Source organism: Suricata suricatta, chromosome 2 (assembly GCF_006229205.1).
Source record: "Suricata suricatta isolate VVHF042 chromosome 2, meerkat_22Aug2017_6uvM2_HiC, whole genome shotgun sequence".
Taxonomy (NCBI): domain Eukaryota; kingdom Metazoa; phylum Chordata; class Mammalia; order Carnivora; family Herpestidae; genus Suricata; species Suricata suricatta.
This window is the reverse complement of record NC_043701.1, coordinates 157148091-157171217: the sequence shown is the minus strand read 5'-3', so window position 1 is coordinate 157171217 and position 23127 is coordinate 157148091. Positions and strand designations below refer to the sequence as shown.

The 23127-nt window shown below is 37.0% G+C and overlaps 1 protein-coding gene across 11 annotated transcripts in view; it reads right to left on the bottom strand.

Annotated features, from left to right (window-relative positions):
- R3HCC1L (R3H domain and coiled-coil containing 1 like) overlaps positions 1–23127 on the bottom strand; it is an 86899-nt gene that overhangs the window by 23610 nt on the left and 40162 nt on the right. For 3 of the 11 annotated variants that reach the window (XM_029932333.1, XM_029932334.1, XM_029932337.1), the window contains one exon: positions 7139–8973. In XM_029932333.1, coding sequence (XP_029788193.1) covers positions 7139–8959 — 1821 coding nt within the window. In that variant the 5' untranslated portion in view covers positions 8960–8973. Of the gene's footprint in view, positions 1–7138; positions 8974–9678; positions 9700–10075; positions 10478–11317; positions 11474–12489; positions 12601–14748; positions 14923–23127 lie in introns of those variants that run through there. The other 8 variants (XR_003905680.1, XM_029932330.1, XM_029932338.1 and 5 more) reach the window with 7 other exon arrangements.

The following is a 23127-nucleotide window of genomic DNA, read 5'->3' as shown; positions in this document are numbered from 1 at the left end:
TTAGGTTATTCAAGCTCTTTGTTTTTGTTTTTCTCTTCTACTTATTATCTTGTGGCTACTTAACTGCTTCTAACCCACTTTCTGTTGAACAAAATCAATTTAAAATGTCATTGTTTACTACAAACTTTGATAAATTAAAAGATTTGGTTGGAGAATACGCTTAAGCTATAAACAAAAAGTAAGGTTTTGAATTATCTGGATTTAATTCTATTTAAGGTATTCCAGGATCACAGAAAACTGAGAGTAATAGCCAAGAATTTTTCATGGCGCTCTCTAGTACCGTGAATAAACCAAAAGCTAGAATTAAAATATTCTACCCATCTGACTTCTCATCTTTGGCAGATAGGAAAATAACACTTTATTTTAAAAAAAATAAAAAGCATTTCAAGTTTTTTCAAATTTCTCATGACCCAAGTTCAAAAACATCCAAATTAGTTTCCTAAAAAGATAATGCCATTATAGTCGTACAGCATAAATATTTATATGCTATGTAGTATAAATTACAGCTTCTAGCCCTCTTTTATACTATTTTAGGCTTAAGTTCTTTTAAATAGAAGGATAAATTTAGACTTTTAAACTCTAACATTTTACACAGTAAGTATAAGAGAGATAATGTGTCCAATGGAATTCTATACCCACAAATAAAACTATCTAATATGTCTAATATGCCCCTACGGACTTACCAAGAAGCCAAAGCCATAAAGGCAAACTTTGCCTTCATAACATTTCTAACAAGAATGGGTCGAATGCCTCCCCCTCTAAGGTGACATCTAAAGACTTCTCTAGAATAGGCGTTAAGTAATATCTCAATACCTCTGATTATCATCAGTGGGAGAAAGTCATGGCCATACCTTTGGATTAAGGCATAACTGAAGAGAAGAAAGAGGGGAAGTGACAAGGAAAACAGAAAAGGAGAAGGGCAAAAGGAAATAAGGCAAAAGCTACAGTAATGAGACATGTATAGTGCCCTAACCACTGTTCAGAGGACAGAGGGTAAATCCAAGAATTCTAGTTCTCTCCCACAGATGGTGATGTAGGACATAAGAATATCCGGGCAGAGACCAAGTGAACATCCTGAACCAATATATGGGCCTGGTCCTATTCAAACAATACAGAGGATGGCAGCCTGATGTTGGAACTCTTCAGAAGACTAAACTGATACCCTGAAAACATTACATTTATAGTCAAGAGGAACACTGAGGGGCGCCTGAGTGTCTCAGTCAGTTGAGCATCTGACTTCGGCTCAGGTCATGATCTCACACTCTGTGGGTGCGAGCCCCGCGTCGGGCTCTGTGCTGGCAGCTCAGAACCTGGAGCCTGCTTCGGATTCTGTGTCTCCCTCTCTCTGCCCCTCCCCCACTCACTCTCTGTCTCTCTCTCTCTCTCTCTCAAAATAAAATAGACATAAAAAAATTAAAATAGATAAAGTTAGCATTTATTGCTATTCCACTTGTTGCTTGATCTCTCTAGTTCCTGGTCTACTTTTTCCTTATGCTCCCTTTAGCTACCTAAGATCCTACATCATGTTCATACCAGTTCTCCCAAACAAAATTTTTTCTTTATTACTTTCGAGAGTATTAGTCCTTGCTTATCTGTCCCTATCAGGCAATACATATGTACTTCTGACATTCAAACTTCAGACCCAGAACCACTGTTTTAAGACAGGAGTCAGTCTGGTTCCGGGCAGGCAGTGGAATAGTGAGACCCAGCATCGGAAGGAACAGAAACACCGTGTTTTTGCGTTAAGCCTAGTATCCAGTATGCCTTGGGCATCCTCTTGGCTTTTCCTCAACAATCTCAGTTTTTGATCAATTCACACAAAAGATCTTCTGTCCAGGTTGCTAACTAGCATTTAAATTCCCTCTGTCCCAAATCTAGGCATTACTGCAAATTTATACCTCCCCTACACCCCAACCCCAAATTGATAACAACAGAACAGTCTGATTTAAATAAATTTGACTGTTGGTTACCCACTTCAGCAGTCAGGCGTACAGATAGATGGGTCCCTCTTTTCCTCTCTAGCACTCCGTCCCGAAGCCTAACAACAGAGTATGCCATGTGCCTTACAAGCAATTTTTGATACAAATGATTATATTAACTCAAATCAAAGCTTAGTTGAGTTTAATTCTCCTAAAGGTATGTTTCTATCCTTATCCAAACTTTTAACACAAATGAATTTTCAATTTTGGGATACAGTTATTAAGTTCAGTTTTTTTTCACTCTAGTTCTCTTTGCCAACCTTACCATTTCCCCTCTCTGCTACTGTCACTAAACAGGGGGTGCACTAAATGGAATAAACATTAGTGGGAGTCCTATCACTATTCCTACCCCATCTGCCCCAACTATATATACCCCACATATCACATCTTATGGAGCCCACTAACACAAAAGCACCGCCAGGGACAGAATAGGGCACACAAGGAATCTCTGAAGCTTCAGACAAGAATCCCTCCTTATAATAATGACAACAGAGGCCTAGAAGTGTTCATCTCATGTTAGTTTTGAAAAAGCATCAGAAATTAAAATGCTGTTGATGTGAATGCAGATTCAGAGGGCAAAAATACTATGCAACAAATCTACTGGAGCTCAGAAGAGAGATTTTTCATTTTAGGAGTTGTTTCGTTCAGAAATAAACAAACTGTGAGCAATGGTATCTCTTTAATGTCCCCTCTTTCTGTGTGACCCAGAGATATAATCATCATCCGCTAGTGGACTAGACAATAGAGGATATAATTCAATCAGATTATTCACTGGATGTCCCAAGTGACGGCTTTCGAATATACTGTACCTGGAATGCTGGAATGCTAACTTAGGCAGTCAAGAACATGTTGATTCAGACTTTTTAAAAAATATTCGTTTATTTATTTTGAGAGAGAAATAGAGTATGAGCACAAGCCAGGGAGAGGCAGAGAGAGGGAGAGAGAGAACCCAAAAGAGGCTCTGCACTGTCAGCATAGAGCCCGACACGGGGCTCAATCTCATGGACCCGACCATGAGGATCATGACCTGAGCCAGAATCAAGAGTAAGATGCTTAACCAATTGAGTCACCCAAGTAACCCTAATTCAGACATTTTAATAAAATACTAAAGAGAAGTCCATTAAAATGAGTTGCAACTAACAATAAAAGATACTGTGAAAATAAAAACTAAAATAGTGAGGGAGTATATGGGAACCCTGTACTTTTTACTCCATTTTTTCTGAAAACCTAAAACTGCTAAAAAAAAAAAAAAGTATCAATTTAAGATTAAAATAGAAATTAGGAACATAAGAACAATCTCTGAAGTGTGGCTTCAAATCTTGTTTAATTCTATGGCCTCCATAGCATGAAACAGTGTCAACAAGGTTAGCCCTCAGGAGTCTAATCCTTTGTTGAAGCCACGGTATTACCCATCAGACAATAAATTTAGGACATCTCTTATATGGGTGTTTTACATTAATCATTCTTCAGATTATTATATGACACCTAATCACATGGTTACATCCTATCTCTCCAAATAAAATACAAGAAACTTCAGATAAAGCTGAGAAGAAAGCTGGCATGTTAACACAGGGCCTTTAAAATGGTAGTGATAACTGTTTGCGTCCAGCTATTTACAACTTACAGTTCATGGAACTCTAGGTACGCAATCTTTGCATTTAACTGCAAAGTGATTAGCTACCAACTATTAAGTCCCCAGAGGGGTGAAATATGAAGGACTTTCCTCCCTTTGTACTTCATATAATTTGCTTTTAGTGGCTGAATTACGAATTTTTCCTTTTGCTTTTAGGTTCCCTACTTAAACACGGACAGCAGTTTTGCAAAAGTCTACAGGGAGAAGGAGTAGATAAACGTGAGTCAGCACACACACAGGAAGATAGTTTGGGAGTCGGTGGTGTTCCTTTACCTTTCTTTTTTCCATGGTTATACATTATTAGTAGTCTTCTGTAACAAGAGGAGACTCCTACCTAAATCAAGGCCAGAAATGACCAGTGTCAAATTAAGGCTAGAAATGGCTTGTGAAGGGACCAGATGCCACAGTCTATCAATATCAATGTTATGTTGCTGGCTTAACCCTCCTACCAGTCATCAGATCTGCAGATCAGTACAGAAGGCAGCCGGGGCTATGAAAGTTTTATCCAGACAACAATAATTCCTGTGTTCTTACACCAAGATCTCAGAGGATTAAAAGAAGTCATGCCAACATTTTTTTAAATAATCGATTACCAACAAAAATTTCTGAGCATTCCAAACCTTGGCTTTAGGAGGTAACTGTGATCTTTAGAGACTCTTCAAGAACTGTATGCTTGGAGTTCAGTCATGATCCATCTATGCTTTCTACCCACTCAGGCAGTTTTAGAAGTTCAAATGTCACAGGAAACTGCTTCACATACCAATGGCCACCACACCCTGTTCTGCAGCATACCTCCCTGCCTATTAGGGAGTATTAGACATACCTCCATCTGTAGGCACTGTCAACAAAGAAACAGGCCCGCTGGGAAAAGAGCCAAACATTACTGACTGGAAAGTTTTCAAGAGGCAACCACTCTGATTTAATAAAGTACGTTTGGAGCAATATAAATAATAAATTAAGAGTAACAGTCACCAAAGGGCTATTAATATTATTGAATTTGTGACATCTTTTAATAACATTATTATTGCATTTCCTAAAACTCAAAGCACAGGAGACCATGGTTTGGAGTTGGATCTGCTACCAGCGTTCTCAACCTGTCTCCTTCCTTCTTGCTCTCGTCAACCTTCACCCCTCAACACAGACCTCACTCCCTACCAAGCACCAACCCAGCGTGTGATATCCGAACACAACACCCAGGCACTAGCTGTCCTCAGCCTAAAACACTACATACTCCTTTTTTCTAGCCATTCCCAGCTTTAGGTCACAGAAGTGTCCCCTTTGGCTACATTACTATGCTCTTCAAAACACTGAACGGTTGCCTACCTTCTTCTGCACCTATTTTAAATGGTGTTAAGACCTGAGAAACAGAATTGCACAGTTGAACCCTCCTGCCCCATAAAAGCTGTATCGCTAAGCTACCATACAGAATCCAAGTTCCAGCAGCAATGAAGTTCGGAAAGCCCCTGGTGTCCACACTAAAAAAGCACAGAGCTCCAACAGTCAATAAATATTTACAGAGTCTCACTATGTAAAGGGCTCTGTATGCCTTGCCTTTCTTTTGTAGGAGGCCATTCCTTCTCTCCTGTGCACATGTGTATTCTCTGCCCCTTCAAAAAATCCCTTTGCCAATTCCTATGAACATTGAGACCTTTCAATGCTTGACTCCTTTTTTAATGTTTATTTTGAGACAGACAGAGAAAGAAAGAGAGAGAGAGAGGGAGGGAAGAAGAGCACGAAAAGAAGAGGGGCAGAAAGAGAGGGAAAGAGAGAATCCCAAGCAGGCTCCACACTGTCAGTGAGGAGCCTGATGTAGGGCTCAAACTCACAAACTGTGAGATCATGACCTGAACGGAAATCAAGAGTCAGATGCTTAACCAGCGGAGCCACCCAGGAGCCCTCAATGCTCGGATCCTTAAGAACTTCTCTATATTCGTCTAACTTCCCACATTACTAGTATTTCTTAGCCTAATTTGGGACTAAAATTTCTGCTCAACAGTGTTGTTCTTCTAGTTATGTGTGGACAGCCATCTCTAGTTACCACATTCACATTCTGCTACACATTTAAGTTTATGTATTACCTTTTCAGCAATGGTTCTCACTTTATGTGCATCAGAGTCACCTGAAAAACGCATAAATACACACACTGCTGGGCTAAAGAGTCTGCATTTCTAACACGTTCCAGGGGATGCCCATGCTGTTGCTGGTCCAGGGACGATACTTTGGGAAGCCCTGCCTTTGAGAATCTGATGAAGAACTGCACATACCTATACAATTTTGTATGCAATTTCAAGGGGCTCATGGATGCCCATCTAAAGAGCTTCTGTTCTATACTTCTTTCTAAGGAATAGGTAGGACACAGTGCTTCCTGACTTGACCATAAGAAGTGCTAACTGAGGTACAAGGGCAAGTGCAAACACCTAAGAATGAAGAGGAACTGCTTGGTACTGGAAAGTCAGCTCTGTCCAATGGGCTGCCCCCTCTTCAGTCTCATGTGTCTCTTCATATCCATGTGACCATTTTTTTCTGTACTTATGGTTTAATTCTAAGAAACAAAAGAACTAATTACTTCATGTTTCAAAGGCTCTCTGGAATCACTAATACAAATCTATTCTATAAGTAAAGACATGGTCTGGCAGAAAGAACATGAACACTGGATTAAGAGAGAACTAAATGGAAACCTGATTCTGCCTTTCCTGAAGGTCTAACCACTAAGCATCAATTTCCTCGTTTATAAAATTGGGGATTTCATTGGGAAATTATTTTCCCCCCCTTTAGACATGGGTTATGTGGATCTGCTATATGGAATGAAAAGGGGAAGTGGTTTTACCATTTAATACCAAGGATTCTTACTTATGGTAAGGAATTTAAATACTAGATAAAGAGAAGGTCTAAATTAGGAAAATAAAAAGGTTAAACTAAATAATTTATAAAATGCCTTCTCACCCAACATCTTGTATCTATGAACTCTAGCCAGCATGTCATTATTTACTCCTACTTTATATGTACTCAACAATCATTTGTTCTTTAACTCACCATAAACTACTTAAGAAACAATCATACCTTCCCTCATTTTACCCTTCCCTCTCTATTTCCTTCCCTCCACAGTGTCTAACATCCCAACATTTCCTAGAAAAATATGATAAATGTGAAAAATAATAAATTACTCTCCTCCCTTAAAACAGTCCTGTGTAAAATAATCTTGTCAATGCAGAAAATCTCTTTTCAAGAAGTTTCCCTCTGTATTTCCTCAACAGATAGCCAGAATCCATTACATTCATCTTTAATCTATTCAATAAGATCTCTCACAACTTGGCTGTAATAAACTCAATTTGGTACGTTTTCCTTTGTAAAGATAGATTGGACATTCTTCCCAATCTACAGTCCTATTTATTTATTGCAGGTACCCTTACACTGAATGTAATGAGTGAATGTATTTGTACAGACGTCCATCAAAATTACCCCCCAATTGCCAAGCTCTTTGAATCTCTAAATTATGTAAGCATCGAGCAGCTTCCACTGAACAGACCTCTTGTAGAAGACGCGGGTCCAGGCAGTCACCATCATCATTAAACAGAGACTCCCAGCTGTCCGCAGTAGCAGCACTTCCCTCCACATGAGACGTTTCCGTTTCCGTTTCCATTGCTTTCAATTCCATAGATGTTTCCATAGATACAGATCCCGTACCAGGAAAGGATACACCAAATTCTACATTCTCTGAGTTATCTTCCTCTTTTGTTTTGAACTCTTCAGCAGTTTTTAGTTCATGCAATGCCTCTGTTACATCACCCGTACAATCTAGATCATTGCCCAAGGCACTGTCTGAAAGTACTTTTGTCCCATTTAACATACTGAGTTCAGAGTCCAAAAAAGTGCTACAATTACTACCAGTAATCTTCTTTATAGGTAAGGAGGAAGCACAATCTGACAAGCTCTCTATCAACTTTCCTGTTGACTCTGTGAAACTAGATGAAATACTCTCAGCATAAATATCTGAGCAAGCAGTCCGGTTGCTGAAAGTTTCTATGTCCTTCCCACTTCCAACTACATGAAGAGGGGCTTTATCCGCACTCATTTCTAAATATTCTGAGAAACTACTTGTGTTGCTACAGACCTCACTAGCTGTTCTAACTGCAACCACACAAGGGCTGCCCACAGTTATTTGATCAGACAGGACATCCGTAATGTCCATCTTACACGCCTTATTGGTAATGTCACCTACACTCTTCAGCCCATTATCTGTATCTGTTTCATGAGCAAGGACAGCTGTACCAGAAGGTTCATACTTTATACAAAAGTCATCAGCAGTGCTGTCATTCTTCTCATACTCTCTAATCACTGCCGGATCAAAAATGCCATTTATACTCTCTGATTTGCTGACTATAGTCATTTTATGGGAGACGTGACCCAAAGTCTCAGGAATGGAATCTATACCTCTCTGACCCAAGATAATATCTGTATTGTTGGCTACATCACCAACATTCTCAGCTTCACAGTCTCCACAAGTGTGACCAGTGACAGCATCCACACTTCCAGGAACTGAAACGGCAGTGGTGCCTCCACTGCTGAGACTCAACATTCCACACGACGTTTGCATGCTTTCTTGTACAGCCTCAGAATTGGAACTTAGTTCTACTGGTATGGCCATACTCTCAGGTTTCAATACAGAATTAAAAATGCCAGGAAACTGGGATACTATCTCCACAACCTTGACATTAGTTTCAATTCTGCTTTCCAAGTCTCTGCCTTCAAATGTTTTGCCACTTAATTCGTGCCTACTCAAATCACAGAATTCCACATTTTGGAATGGTTTGTTTAGAACCTGGGCCTCATCTATTTCTGAACAAGACTGAGATGGAAACAATTTCCCATGTCCTATCACATCTGTGGTTTCAACCTCCAAACACTCCACCTTCTCTGGTTTAATGTGTCTTTGTAAAGGTGCACTAGGCAGCATCCCAGGACTTGGGATGCTTTGCTGATGTCCTTGGGATAATGCTTCTTTGGATTCTGTGGTTCCCCTCTTAACACAAACCCTATCTTTCTTCCTTTCTTGAAGGCATGTGTCTTTTCTTAATTTTGTTGGAAATTTCTTTCCTTCCCTATGGTTGTGTTCTTTATCATCAGGATTACTGCTTAGTCTTTGAGTCTGAGATCTGTCTCTAAAGATCTCCTTTTGGAAGAGACAATCTTCTTTTTGTTCTTCCTTCACCACAGAGTTAGGTGGCCCAGAGCCTTTTTCCTCACCACGTGACTTAAGCAGCACCACACCCCTCCGAGCTTTCGGTACATAAAGTGCCATGTCAGGCCTTCTGGCTCGAACCCTGCATCTCTCTGCTGCTTGCTGCATGGCACCACCTCAATCTGCAAGGAAACAGAATCAATCAGTTACCAAAAACAAAGCACCCCATACTGAACCAAGAGATTTTTTAAAGACTAGTAAAGGGCCTACTAACCCATCCTATCAAAACCCTCAAGTTAAAACAAAGTAAAACCTGCCATAAAATAAGTAATACAATTAAGTATGCAACTAAGGAAAGTAAATTCCAAAAAAACTCATGAGCTCATGAATTTTATCCATGTAATTCTCATTCTTCATATTCACAAAACCCTTTACCTCTACGTCTCAAGTCCTCTTTTCTAACAAGTAGCTTTGTCTGGGCTGAATTAAAAGATTATCAGAAACGTGATTGCCAACTATTAAATATTCATGGAACACTACTATCTCCCTATTCCTGGGGCTGAGAATTTTCACTAAAGAATATATTCAAGGAGAATCCCTAAAAACACATTTGCTCCACATTAATGTATACACATAAATATTATTTTTAAAAGTAACTTGAATGGAAGCTAGAAAATGAGACAACTAATCTGTTACTGCCTTCTCGAACAAGTTGCCTTTGAACTATGACTTCTGGGAGAAGAAAGAGGTAGTGTGAAAAAGAACGTCATTATTCTAATACTGTTTAATCAAATGGCCTACTATAAATTTTTCTTCCAGCAGCAATAAAATTGGCCTGGGCAGGATGAAGAAAAGCGGAGACCAAGAAATGTGATGAGACAACTCACATTTAGTAACTTCTTGACAACCTTCATCACAATCGGCCAATGGAAATTAACAAGAGGAAAAAACTTAAATGATTAAATAAGCCTTTATCTACCATCAACAAAATACAAGAAAATGAGCTAGACAATTTCACAGAGTTCCTTTAACCTTCAAAATAATACTATGAAGTATTACTGTATCTAGAGCAAAAAGAATAAGGAGGTACATACATCACAAAGAAACACCCATATACACTCAGAAGCACTCATTGTTAAGATCTCGCCACCCACATTACAAAAGAAATAGATAGTACTGCGGAAACTCTATTTCCAGACAGCTCAGTTCTCACCTGACCAGCACACCCTGTCAGTGAAGAAGCACTGCCTCATGGCACAGGCTGTTTTCAGCCCAGGTACTTACCGTGGCCCAGATCATCACATGTTCCCACTAATCTTCGCATTCCTTTCCTCTTCTCAAGTCTTCATTATCATCTAACCTGCAATTTGTGGTAGATTGTCTTTCTAGCTTTCCAATTGTGGATGAATATGACTTTTAACATTTAGACATGCCAGGATTTTTCAAAAATGCCTACTTTACAAAGACAGAAGTACTAATGTGTATCTCATTGGAAGGGAGCCCACAGATAGTGTATCTGACAATATACATCATGATGAACTTCTGCATTGTAAGATGGAAAATGTGGGCTACTTAACAGAACTAGAAGGGAGACTCATAGCAAAAAGTAATAATAGGTAGAAGTAAATTTAGAGAAGATTATTTAAAGATAATCTGTGTCCCCACAACCTTTTGAAATTCAACATTTTAAACAATAATTTGAATATAAATAATAAACACTGGGTGCTTATCAAATCTGCAACTGATATAAAATCAGTATGGTTTAAGTAAATGCCAAAAATGATAAAATTACAATTTAATATCATTTCTACAATCTGGAATGCTGTGCTGAAGCAACACAAAAATACAAAGATCTTCTTTGATTAAAAAAAAAAAAAAGTTAAACACCACAGAACTGACTTGTATATAACTTGCACACACACAAAAATTTAAGTTTCTTCTACAAAGTCAATAAACCCCAAAAAGTAGTGATTTGGATGTTTAGAAAAGCAACACAGTCTTAGATTGCACAGCTCAGAAAATATGTCACACGAAATGTAGTTAAAGAACCTAAGGTTAGTTCTTGCCCAAAGAGGTCTAACTAGAAACACCTACACTACCTTTAAACCTGAAGGGCTCTCCACAGAAGAGATAAATATTCCCTTCTATGAGTCTATGCTTCTTAGAACCAACTGGTAGAAATTAAAGAAAAACAAAACTTAGCTCCACATATAGAACTCTCCAATGCTATTATCAGGTAATGAGTTCTGTCTCTACAGTCTGGATGACCAACAGATATACTAGAGGAGGATTTCTATCTGTAGATTAGTCTAGATATAAGTATTCTTCAGACTTAAAATTCTATGATTCTATTTCTCTTCCACAATAGATATATGTCAAAGGCTTCAAATTTAAAATTATTATGTGCTACAGCTAATGACTTTTAAAACTCAACCTTCCTTTTCTTAGTTAATGCCCACTCACATGTCATGATATGATTTCCTAAAGCTGAAAATAGTATCAAAAATTTAACCATCCACTTCTTACCAAAGCCAAACTCAATTATGCCATGACCAACAACGTGCTGGTAAATGTTCAGCAACCAGCTATCCACATGTAATTCAGAGGACTGGTTGATATTTTCACTCACATCAATAATGTCAACAATGTGAGTAACTTCTTTGCTGAAGTGAATAATCATTTCTGAAATGCAAAATACATTCTCAATTTTTTGAGCTATGTACAATGTAATAAAGACATGACACTTTAAGTTCCCATTATTAGCATTTTCTCCATCACTTTACATCTAGACTAGTAATAAACAATAAATCAAGCCCTGATTTATGGCATTTGCTTAACTCTGTGATGTAAATATTCCCACTATAGCTAATTCCAAGCTATCGATGCAGTAGCGCTGAAACTGGAATTGGGAAAGGACACACAGTAGCACACCATGATACACTAGCTCAACCTAAAGGTTCAATATTCATAATAACTTCAAGAACATAAACCACAGTAAAGTAATTAGGAAGTGATGAATTTTAAGTATTGATTACCTTTTTATTAATGCTTATTTAACAATAAGCTATGTAATTTAATTCTTAATGATGGCTGTGTTACCAGTTTGCAAAATTCCTAAAACTTTAACAATCAGCTCTCAGGCCAGCAGGACATTCTCCAATACCCACACCCCTGGCTAGAACAATTCTTTCATAATTTCTCACAGACATACAAAAAGAGGAGCATCCCCATCTTGTGGACTTTTAAGATAATACCAATTCAGTTCAAAGCCTTGTTGTGTTTTTTGTGAACTTCTTTTGCAACTGTAGGCATGAAAGGCCTTCAACAAGGGGAGAAGGGGTGGCTGTCATACACAATTCTTTAAATCTCAGATTAAAACTTTCCCACCCAGGTATTTACTAACAGCACTTGATGTTCTCTCTCTCTAACATAGCTTTAACTTTTTTACAATATTCTACATGCTTCTTATTGGTCCAGTTTACTTCTTATTGGGCAGGGAAGATCAATTATTTGGGGTATATTTTGCAATTTATTCTGGAATGGCCTTCAACATGCAATTCTGTTCAAAATTACATTTTCTAAAAGAGATAAAAACTTAAGACTCCTTTATGATGGTGGACAGTTAATTGCTATTATACACCTTTTAAATATTTTAGGTCAAATCATTTTTTTTCTATACTATAGTTCTGAACACGTACCATTTGTGAGGACCTGTCCAATTGCTTCTAAAGTTTCAAATATTCCTTGAGAGAAAATAATCAGTTACTTCCTGTAAGTACGTCTCTGTCCCATCTTCATAAGTAAGTAATCTAGCATAAAACAAATCAGGTTTTTACATTTTTATAACAGAATTTTAATGCTGTTGGCCCATGTCTGGTATATAAAACATATGGACCCCTTTTCAATCAACAACAGAGAATGCTGGGACTCAAGGCGCTCACTGGGTAATTCAACCATGACCTGATTTGCTCTCAGTCCTTACAAATGGCTCACTAGAGACGGGATATTTGAGAGAAACTGCCTAATGGGCATGTTAACTATTCATTCTTCAAGAACAAATTAAGCACTACCACTTTGTTAGTTTATTAGAATGCATCATAACAACAGCATATATCTGGTCTTTTTACTTGGAAATAATTTCAAATTTACAGATAAGTTATAAAAGTAAAAATACTACGAAGTACACCTGTAATCCTTTACCCATATTTATCTGTTAATTTTACCCCATTTGCAATTGTGCATGTTCCCACTCTACACACACACACACATTTTTGTTCTAAACCTTTTGAGGGCAAATTACAGACATCATGGACCTTTATCCTAAATCCTTCAGAGTATATTTCCTATAAGTAGGCATATTTACTTTTGTAATTTTAATGCAGTTATCATGCCAGCAAATTTAACATGGATACTTTCATCAAATCAAACATACATATTCCAATTTTGTCAACTGACCCACTAAAGACCTTTTAGCATATTTCCCTCTCCAATACCGGATCCAGTTTACAATCAGGTAATGCATTTAATTACCATGTCTTTTTAGCCTCCTACCTTCTAGAATGTTTCCACAGAATGTCTCCATACTCTTTCATTGTCTTTTCAGACATTGATGACAATTTGGAAAACTGTTCTTTTTTTTTTTTTTTTTTTTAAACAGAGCATCTCTCATTTAGGGTTTGTCTGATGTTTCCTCATGATTGGATTGAGGTTATATATGCTCAGCCAGAATAATACATAGATGGTCATGTGTCCTTCTCAGGGCCCAACATCTGGAGGCACATGATTCCCATCTGTCCCTCAATGGTGACCTTAGCTTTGACTACCTGGTCAAGGAACTGTCCAATTTCTCTACTGTATAATTACTGTGTATTTTCTCCCTTGCAACTAAAAGCAGTGTGTGGAGTTAACACTTCAAGAAGCATACAAATATCCTACTCATCAAAATTTCCCCCTGGTTTAGCACCCACTAACAATTCTAATCTGACCCAATCTTTATTATGATGGTTGCAAAATGATCTTCCAACTCTGCAAGTCCCTTCGAATTTACCAGTGAATCCTTAGCATTTTTCTGAAAGCAAAAGTAAACTATGTATCTTCACTCACTACAAAAGCTAAGATTAAATTTCCCAAGTTAAAAAATCTCAATTTTCACAGCTGGTGGACACAGGAAACAGCCACTTGCGAAAGAAACACTTTCTAACTTTTACAAACCAAAGTTGAAAGAAACTATCACCTTATCCCACCTCCCATGTATAAAATAGAAGGGAAAAAAGTGTCTCTCAGACAAAGTTACACAGAACCTTTTTAAAAAAAATTTTTTTAAATATTTACTTAATCGAGAGAGAGACAGACAGACAAAGCAGGAGTGGGGGAGGGGCAGAGAGAAAGGGAACACAGAATCCAAAGCAGCTCCAGGCTCTGAGCTGTCAGCAGAGTCCAATGAGGGGCTCGAACCCACAAACTGTGAGATCATGACCTGAGCCAAGTCAGCTGCTCAACCAACTGACCACCTAGGCGCCCCAACACAGTCCCTTTATCAGTGATAGCAAACATGTCCCTTTCTGCTCTTTTCTAGAAAACACAGAATTAAGTCTGGTGTACAAATACAATGATTAATCCATCCCAGATGTCTGGTAATATTTATTTCTCTATCCCTTTTTAAAGCCATCTCAAAATCCTTTGGGAAGGAGGCAAGGCACAACCAATTAATGTATGTTAATAAACAGGAAGAGGATCTTCTCTGTATCATTTCCATATCATTAATTTCTGCTTTCATCTCTCATCTCAATCTCTTCCTTCAATTTTCTTTAGGATAATTCTATTTTTCTTTGATTAACTTCCTGAGTTAGTGACTTAATTAGCTATATTGTGAAGTTTTACTTGTTGCTGTTATTACTTTTGCATGACAAAAATTTTTAAGCACATATTAGAAAATATTTATAATGACTCTCAAATACCCATTACTCAGCTTCCATTTCAGAGCCAGTGTTTCTTCATGTTATCTGTGCATACGTCTTCACCCTCAATGGATTAAAGTAAGTCCCGAATATCATTTCATTTTATCCTTAGGTACCTCAGTATCTGTCTTTAGAAGACTGACTTCTTTTTGTAGCAAAACCATACACACATACCTAAAACAAACGAAACAAAACGAAACAAAAAAAGGAAATAATTCCTTAAATCATTATATAGCCAATGCTCAATTTTTGAGGCCAACTGCCTCCATTTTCTTTGAACACTTGGTTTGTTAAAATCAGGATCCCAAAAGATCTTCACACTGGTCTTTTACTTTACAGGTGCTAATCAAACTGTTTATGTTTTCCTATCTTGCCATTCATCTGTTAAAGAAACCGGGTTATCTGTCCTATAGAGTTTCTCACATTCTGTCGTGTTTGCTAATTGCATTCTTGTAGTATTGTTCAATAAACTCATAAATAGTCTCTGTACTTTCCTAAAAAGTGGTGGTTGATCTAGAGGCTTGATAGGATTTGGGTTTAATTATTTTTATAGCAAGAATATGTCTATATGGAGCCATGCACTTACTATTACATCACATCAGATAGCTATAATGTCTGATTGTCCCTTTTTTGTAATGTTAACAGTGATTATCCACACACTCAAATGATATCCTTATTTACGGCCTGTCTGCTTAATTAATCACGGGTGTTAACGTGTGTGTGTTCATTAAATCATGTTTATTAGTGTTCATATCTTTACTTATTGTCTGTTGGCTTAATTAATCACTGAGATGTATTTGAAAAACACCTATATTTGTGGAATTATTGGTTTCTTTCGAGTTATATGTTTTTATACTTTTATATAATTTTCTGATGTTATTGGATACTTATATTGAGAATTATTCTATTTCCCTGATAAACTGTTACTTTTACCATTATGCAGCAATCCCTTGTCTTGCTGAATTTGGGGGAAGAGGCGCTAAAGTATATTTTGTCTAAAAGTAATATAACTATGGCAGCTTTCATTTCTTGTCCTTTTACTTTCAACCTGTGTTACCATGCTTTAGCTGTATCCATTGCAAATAGCATATGGCTAAACTATGTATTCTTTACTTATTCTGTCAATGTCAGTCTTTTAATTGTCAAATTAGGCCATTTACATTTATTACAATTATAGATATATCTAACGTACTTCTACATTTTTATTTTTTGCTTCCTTTCCATTTATCCTACTTTCGTAGTTTTATTTTCCTACTTTAATATTGACCAAGTTTTTTGTTTGTTTTCTTATTTCTCAAAAGGCCCTATACTCTTATTTCTATCTGTTAGCATTTTAACAGGAGTGCTTTTCTCAATACCTAACGTTATTATTTGGATCTGTCTCCTAAGTATAGGTGCTTTTATTTCACAATACCGTCCACATGTACTCGCAGTTTTTGTCTGAAAATATCTTTACACTGTTCCCATCCTTTAATAGATTTGACTTCTGTTGTTACTGTTAAGAAATATGTTGTTAGTCTGTCACTGCTTTGTAGGTAGGTAATCTCTCTTTCTTCTCCGATGATTCTCTTGTTATTCTCTTAGGTACCTGGTGTTCAAGTGTCTACTTGCGTTCTAAGTGTGTGTTTAGTATTATATTTCTACTAAAACACCATTACACTTCTTGAATTTGAGTATTTTATCAGAGTCTTTTACCAATTCTATTCATTCAGGGCAATACCTTCAGATCCACCTTCTACATCACTAGTTTTCTCTTCAAATTTGCACATTCTGCATTTTATCCTATCCAATCAGTTTTTAAATTTTAATGACTAAGATTTTATTATATAAGTCCTACTTACTCCCACCCGCCCCTGGTCTCCCTGGTCTTATGGTTTTTTAATAGTTGTGTTGATGTTGTTCTCATACTTGTCTTCTTATCTTTAATAATTGCTAACATTTCCATTTTATTTTTAGTGTTTATTATTATAATTGTGGCATTTACTTTTGTATTATTTTATACTTCAATTTTTATTATAATATTAAATATTTATTATTTAATAGTTCTGTTTCCTGGAATTCTTGAGGATTTAAATCTGCTATGTCTTGCATGATCTTTCTTTCTTCTTCTTTTTCTTTTTTTGGGTAATCTTGGGTGGTGAGCTCAACCTCAATGGAGATTTCATTCAGCCCAGACTATAAGTGTGCCTTTGTGAAGTGGTTCTACATTAACATCCATCTTTAAGAGTGAGATGTTTCTGGGCCATTCAGTAAAATTATATGTATGAAACATAAACCACATGAAGGTAAAACAGTAGCTACAAAATCTCAGGACAGTTCCCCTTCACTCAGAACTCAGGTGAAAACAGACAAGCTTCCTTATTTTCTTTCTGTAACTCTGAGTTATTTTGTTCCTAGTCTACTCTCGGAGTCTAATATAACTCTTTGAAAGTTAAGGCTTTCGGAAGTGAACCCAGTTTCTAATTCATCTCTCCAGGCCCAATGCCTCCTCTATTTCCTACATGGTTATTACAATCTAAGCTTCTTAGTTATCAAGACCAGCAACATTAGCAAAATAAAAAATAAACAAAAACTGCAAATAACCTAAACAGAAGTAATTCTTTAAAATTATGACCCACCCATACAATGGATATATATCCAAAACATAATACTAAGTTAAAAAAGAAAATTGTAATTCAATCCTCTTTTTTTTTTTTAGCACAAGTGTGTATGTATGTGTCTTTGTGTGTGTGTGTGTGTGTGTGTGTGTGTGTACATGAGTGAGCAGTCAATATGGGCTGGTTTCCTGGGTTAGAATCCCAGCCCCACACTTGATTAGCCCTTACCTTAGACAAATCATTTAACTTCACTGGAGCAAAAGTTACCACTGTAAGCCTTAGCTTACTCAAAGCACAAATGAGGTATTTTAATAACAGACTTATTTCATAGGCACATTGAAATAATAATATAGGCACACAGGTTAAATAAAATGATACATGTATATAAATTTTCCAGTCATGATAAAGTCTCAATAAAAGTTAGCTATTATTTAAATAAGCAGTTGAGTTCCTTAAGTTACAAGTCTGCAGAGAGAATCAAAAGCCCTTATAATACAATAATATTCAAATGTGTCTTGACCACCTATAAAATCCATTTCTACTTAACACTAACATCTACTGCACTATGTATCCTGATTTTGCCTATCCACCTCTCACTAACAGTCTAATGCTGTAAACATCAAATAATACAAAGTAAACACAATGCAACTCAATCATAAAATGAAAATACAAATCTTGAAAAGAATGTAGGATTTCATGAAGTCTATGAAAATAATGCTGAAGGAAGTACTCATTTCACAGCAAAAAAACCCTTGGGGAATGAAGATCTGGCTGAATCAAACCAGTAACAACTGAACAAGGGAATGCAACAAGGATGATGACAGAATAAAAAGCAAGAAAGAAAATGTCAAAGGATTATGAAAAATCCCTTGAGATACTGCTAAAGCTCTCAATAGTTTTCTAAAGCTGATGTACTGGTCTAGTCTGTATGACAAATACTAGGAGAGCCAAACAAAGTGAAGGAAACTATCAGACTATCACACAATTTTAGTGGAAAAATTATACCAATGTATCATTCTCTTAACTGAGAATTAGCACAGCCATAATTAAAACCCAAATTTTATTAAATATGTGATAAATGTTTTTATTTCAGAAAATTGTCCCTAGCAAATCTTTTATTTATTACTGAGAAACTTTAGTCTCCATTTTGAAAAGGTCCATTTTAAGAAGTATTTCCAAAGTATCAATTTCCTCACTTTAAGAATTTCTCATAAATGTATATTCCTAAGAGCAGCTAGGGTATCATCCTTTATAAACAGTGGTTTACACCTCAGAAAGTAGAAAATGAAAGTGAATTAAGGATTAACTATCTTTTCATACATATACTCTGTATTGTTTGAGTTTATTACAATAAATGTAGTATTTTTTGTAATTTAAAAAAATCCCTAAAATTTAAAGATACATTATTGTTTTTGTTGTATAAGAGGTCATTACCATTAACTGCTGTAGGAGAAAGCAAAGACAATGAAAATTGCTAAACAGACCTTTATTGGACAAAAGTACTATAAGCAGGAAAATGATGAATGGAGAAAAGAGCAGCCTCTTTAATATACTTGACAGTATAATAAAACAAGTAGCATATAAATTACTTGATGTTGGAAAGATAAGATACCCTCAAATGTTGCAGAATGCTGAGCAACTTCTACCTTTTGGGCCAAGAATGATCTAGAACAACATTGTCCAGTACATAGCCACCAGCAACATGAGGCTATTGAGCATTTGAAAAGTGACCGGTCTAAATTGAGATGTGCTGTGCATGTAAAATAAACCCTAGGTTTCAAAGACCTGGTATACAAACAAACAAACAAAAAAACCCCAAAAAACAAAAATAAAATATCCCATTAATATTTTAAAATTTATGTATCTTGAAGTGATGCTATTTTGAATATAAGGAGTTAAATAAAATACATTAATTTCATCTGTTTTTCTATTCTTAAATGTGGCTACCAGAGAATTTAAAATTACATATGTGAGGGGCGCCAGGGTAACTCAGCTGGTTGAGCGTCTAACTTCGGCTCAGGTCATGATCTCACGGTTCATGGGTTCGAGCCCTGCGTTGGGCTCTGTGCTGACAGCTAGCTCTGAGCCTGGAGCTTGTTTCGGATTCTGTGTCTCCCTCTCTCTTTGACCCTCCCCTGCTCATGCTGTCTCTGTCTCTCAAAAATAAATAAAAAACAGAAAAAAAAATTACATATGTGGCTCCCATTTTGATCTGTGATATATACGTAATGTGATAGCACCGGTCTAAGATCTTACCATATCCTTAATACCACAAGAACAGTTTAGTTTTCCTCTATGTCTTTCCACTTTCAACAACAAGGAAATATACCAAACCAAGAAATCAACTAAAATACAAATGTGCAGATAAGCTTATCTCTGACACAGACAGACACACTTTGTTTCATAAGTTCATAATGATCAAAAAATAAAGCATCAAAATAAGTAAAGTCGACTTATATTTCATAAATTGGAAAATAAAAGACTGATTAAACAATGTAACTGTGGTAGAAGTTATCCTCAACTCAAATTTAGGAGCATTTTTTCATAGATGTTTAAAACTGTCGTGGGCCTAGACTTAGAATCATTCTCTGCATATTAATAAAACAACTTCCTTTGTTTTACTATTCTGTCAAGAGCATTCTTATTCTAATTGGTCTACGTGCAAAAAGGCACAACTACAAGATGCCAACATCCTTTGGTTCAGCATCATATATGTCCATTTGTAAGAAATAAAAATATCTTAAAAGTAAATTTAATAATATTTATAATTAAATGTAATATACAAAATATATTAAGTGACACAAGTAAACTAACAGACTTTTGAGCAATAAAATTATTACATCCTGTACTTTTAAATTCTAGCCATCCTCTGAGATTCACTGCTCTTCCCGCCCTTTTCACAGCCGGGTGGATGGTTCCACCATCAACCCAGCTGTTCCCCCCAATCAATTACCAAGCCCTGTTTGTTCTACTTCTACACTGCTTCCAGTAATTTTCTAAAACACAAATTAGATCTGGTCATTTCCTTGTTCAAAGTTCCTCAGTGGTTCTTTATCACATACAAACTTCACAGTCACATGCATAGCATATTTGGCCCTAGGTGAGCCAAATCAACTGCCGCCAATAAAACTACCCATTTGTTGAATTTCATCTCCAGCCACTCCTCATTTTGGATTTTCTATTTCATCAGTTCCAACTCATAGTAGTACTAGAATCAGGCCCAGCTGCCTCCTCACACCTCTGTGGTTCATGACTTACTATCTTCTCTGTTAGATGCTTGCCTCATGGCCTCCTACCTGTCCTTCAACTCTCACCTGAAATGTTACCTCCTCCGTAACATTGTCACTGACTCTCCCTGATATGCTCTGGTACTATCCATAAGGTCCCACTATCTACCTTTACAAAGACCTTCATTAAAGCAATTATCATACTGCTTTACAGTTTTGTGTTTGCCTATCTGGCTTTCTTCAGAAGAGTAAGTTCCTTCAGTGTAGGGTTAGTATCTTTTTATCTTTGTATCTACAACACCACAGCACTACATTTGACTCTAAATAAATACCTGGTTCAATCATGGCAAGTGAGACTTCTCAACAGATGATGCTCCCCTAACCGCCCCCAACTGGGGTTTCATTCATTTATTCATTCCACAAACATTTATTGAAGTATGTACCAAGTCCCATCATAGGTACTGGGAACACAACAAGAAACAAAGTCTTTGGCCTCATGGACCTTACACTGTAATGATGGAGACAAAAAATAAACATTTAAACGTGTAATGTCTGACAGTGATGAACGTGATGAAGTAACATGAAGCAGGGACAGAGACACAGAGTTATGGGCTGTGTTGCTATTTTAGAAGGGAAAACCATACAGTAAAGCAGGGAAGACCACTCTGAGGAGTCAATACCTGCGGCAATATTTGAACTGAGTCACAGGAATTATCCAGGGAAAAGAGAATGCTAGGAAAAAGAGCAAGTGGAAAAGCAATAAGGCAAGACAGCCTGAAACATTCAGGGAATAACAGGCAAACAGGTATGGTAACAACTAGGAGACAGCTAAGGGCCAGAACAAGTACGAGCCTGCAAGCCAAGGGAATTCGGAACTTACTTTGAATGTGTTGAGAAATCACTAGAAGGTTTCTGCAAGAGAAGGACATGATCTGACTTACCTTGCTAAAAATCATTCTGGCAAAAATATAAGGAACTACCTTGTTACAAAAGGTTAAGAGCAGAAGGAAAATCTGTAAAGAATTTCCTAAAAATCTGTAAAGAATTCCTAAAAACTATGAGGTATGCCGCACGTCTCCTTCAACAGAGGAGGTCACGAGAGTAGCCAGATTACTGACATACACTGAAGGCAAAGCTAACAAACCTTGGTGGGGTGACTACCTGGGACGTGAAGGGAAGAGGAGTCACTTGGGAGAGTTGGTCTCATCAACCTGGGTAATGACAGTTAAAGTTGCTAAGATAGGGAAGACTGGGGGAAGGAAATAAGAAAAGAGGAGCCAAGAGTTGTGATCTGGACATTTTAAATTTGAATGCTTGTTGGACATCTTGTATAGTTGCTACGGAAGCAATGAGAAATACAACTCTAAAGTTCAGGGGAGGTGCAAGAATTGGGAGATAAAATTTTAGGAGTCATCATCATAAGCATTCAAGCCAAGGAACAAAATAAGACCACCTAGGGGACGACAGACAAAGAGGCCAGAGGGATTGGGCCATCTGCGACCTTTAGATGTCAGGAAGGGGGGAGGGGGCCAGCAAAGGAGAATGAAGAAAACAGGGAGAACAGAACCATGTAGTATCCCAGAAGCCAAGTGAAGAAAATGTTTGTAAAGGCCAAGAGTAGTGATCTGTATTGAATGCTGGAAGGTCAAGTAGGAAGAACGGAGAATCTTTGACTGGACTTGGCAAGAAAGAGGTTGTTGATGACACTGCAATGGTTTCAGTTGAGTTGGAGAGATAAATACCTCATCGGAATGGGTTAGGGAGCAAATACAAGGTAAGGAACAAGGATCCAACAACAGGAAAGGAGAAACCAATGATGGTGAGAAGGATGGGTAGTCAAATGTAATAAAGCCACATTTACAATAATTTTCAATTTGGGAACAAAAACATAGCAACTATGAGATTAGAAAATCTATCAATATTTCCTCTGTCATATTTTTGTTAGAAACACAAGGGTAGTGTTAAGTAGAACGTGATATTCTGAAGTGTTCAATTATTCACCTCAGGATAGTTAAGGTAACTCGAGCCTCAGTGTTTATACATAAATCAAGTTCACAAATTCAACATCTTTCCTAACAGTTACTTGTACCAAATCTATAAAGTACTAATCAAACTAAACACCCAAAAAACAAACAATCCAGTGAAGAAATACACAAAAGACATAAACAGTTTTTGAAAGAAGACATCCAGAGAGCAAACAGACACATGAAAAGATACTCAACATCACTCATCATCAGGGAAATAAAAATCAAAACCACAGTGAGATACCATATCACACCAGTCAGAACGGCTAAAATCAACAACTCAGGACACAACAGACGTTGGCAAGGGTGCGGAGAGACGGGAACACTTTTACACTGTTGATGGTAATGCAAACTGGTACAGCCACTTTGGAAAATGGTATGGTGGTTCCTCAAAAAATTAAAAATAAAACTACCCCACGACCCAGCAACTGCCCTACTAGATATTAATCCAAGGGATACAAAAATGCTGATTTGAAGGGGCACATACACCCCAATGTTGATAGCAGCACTATCAACAAAAGCCGAATTATG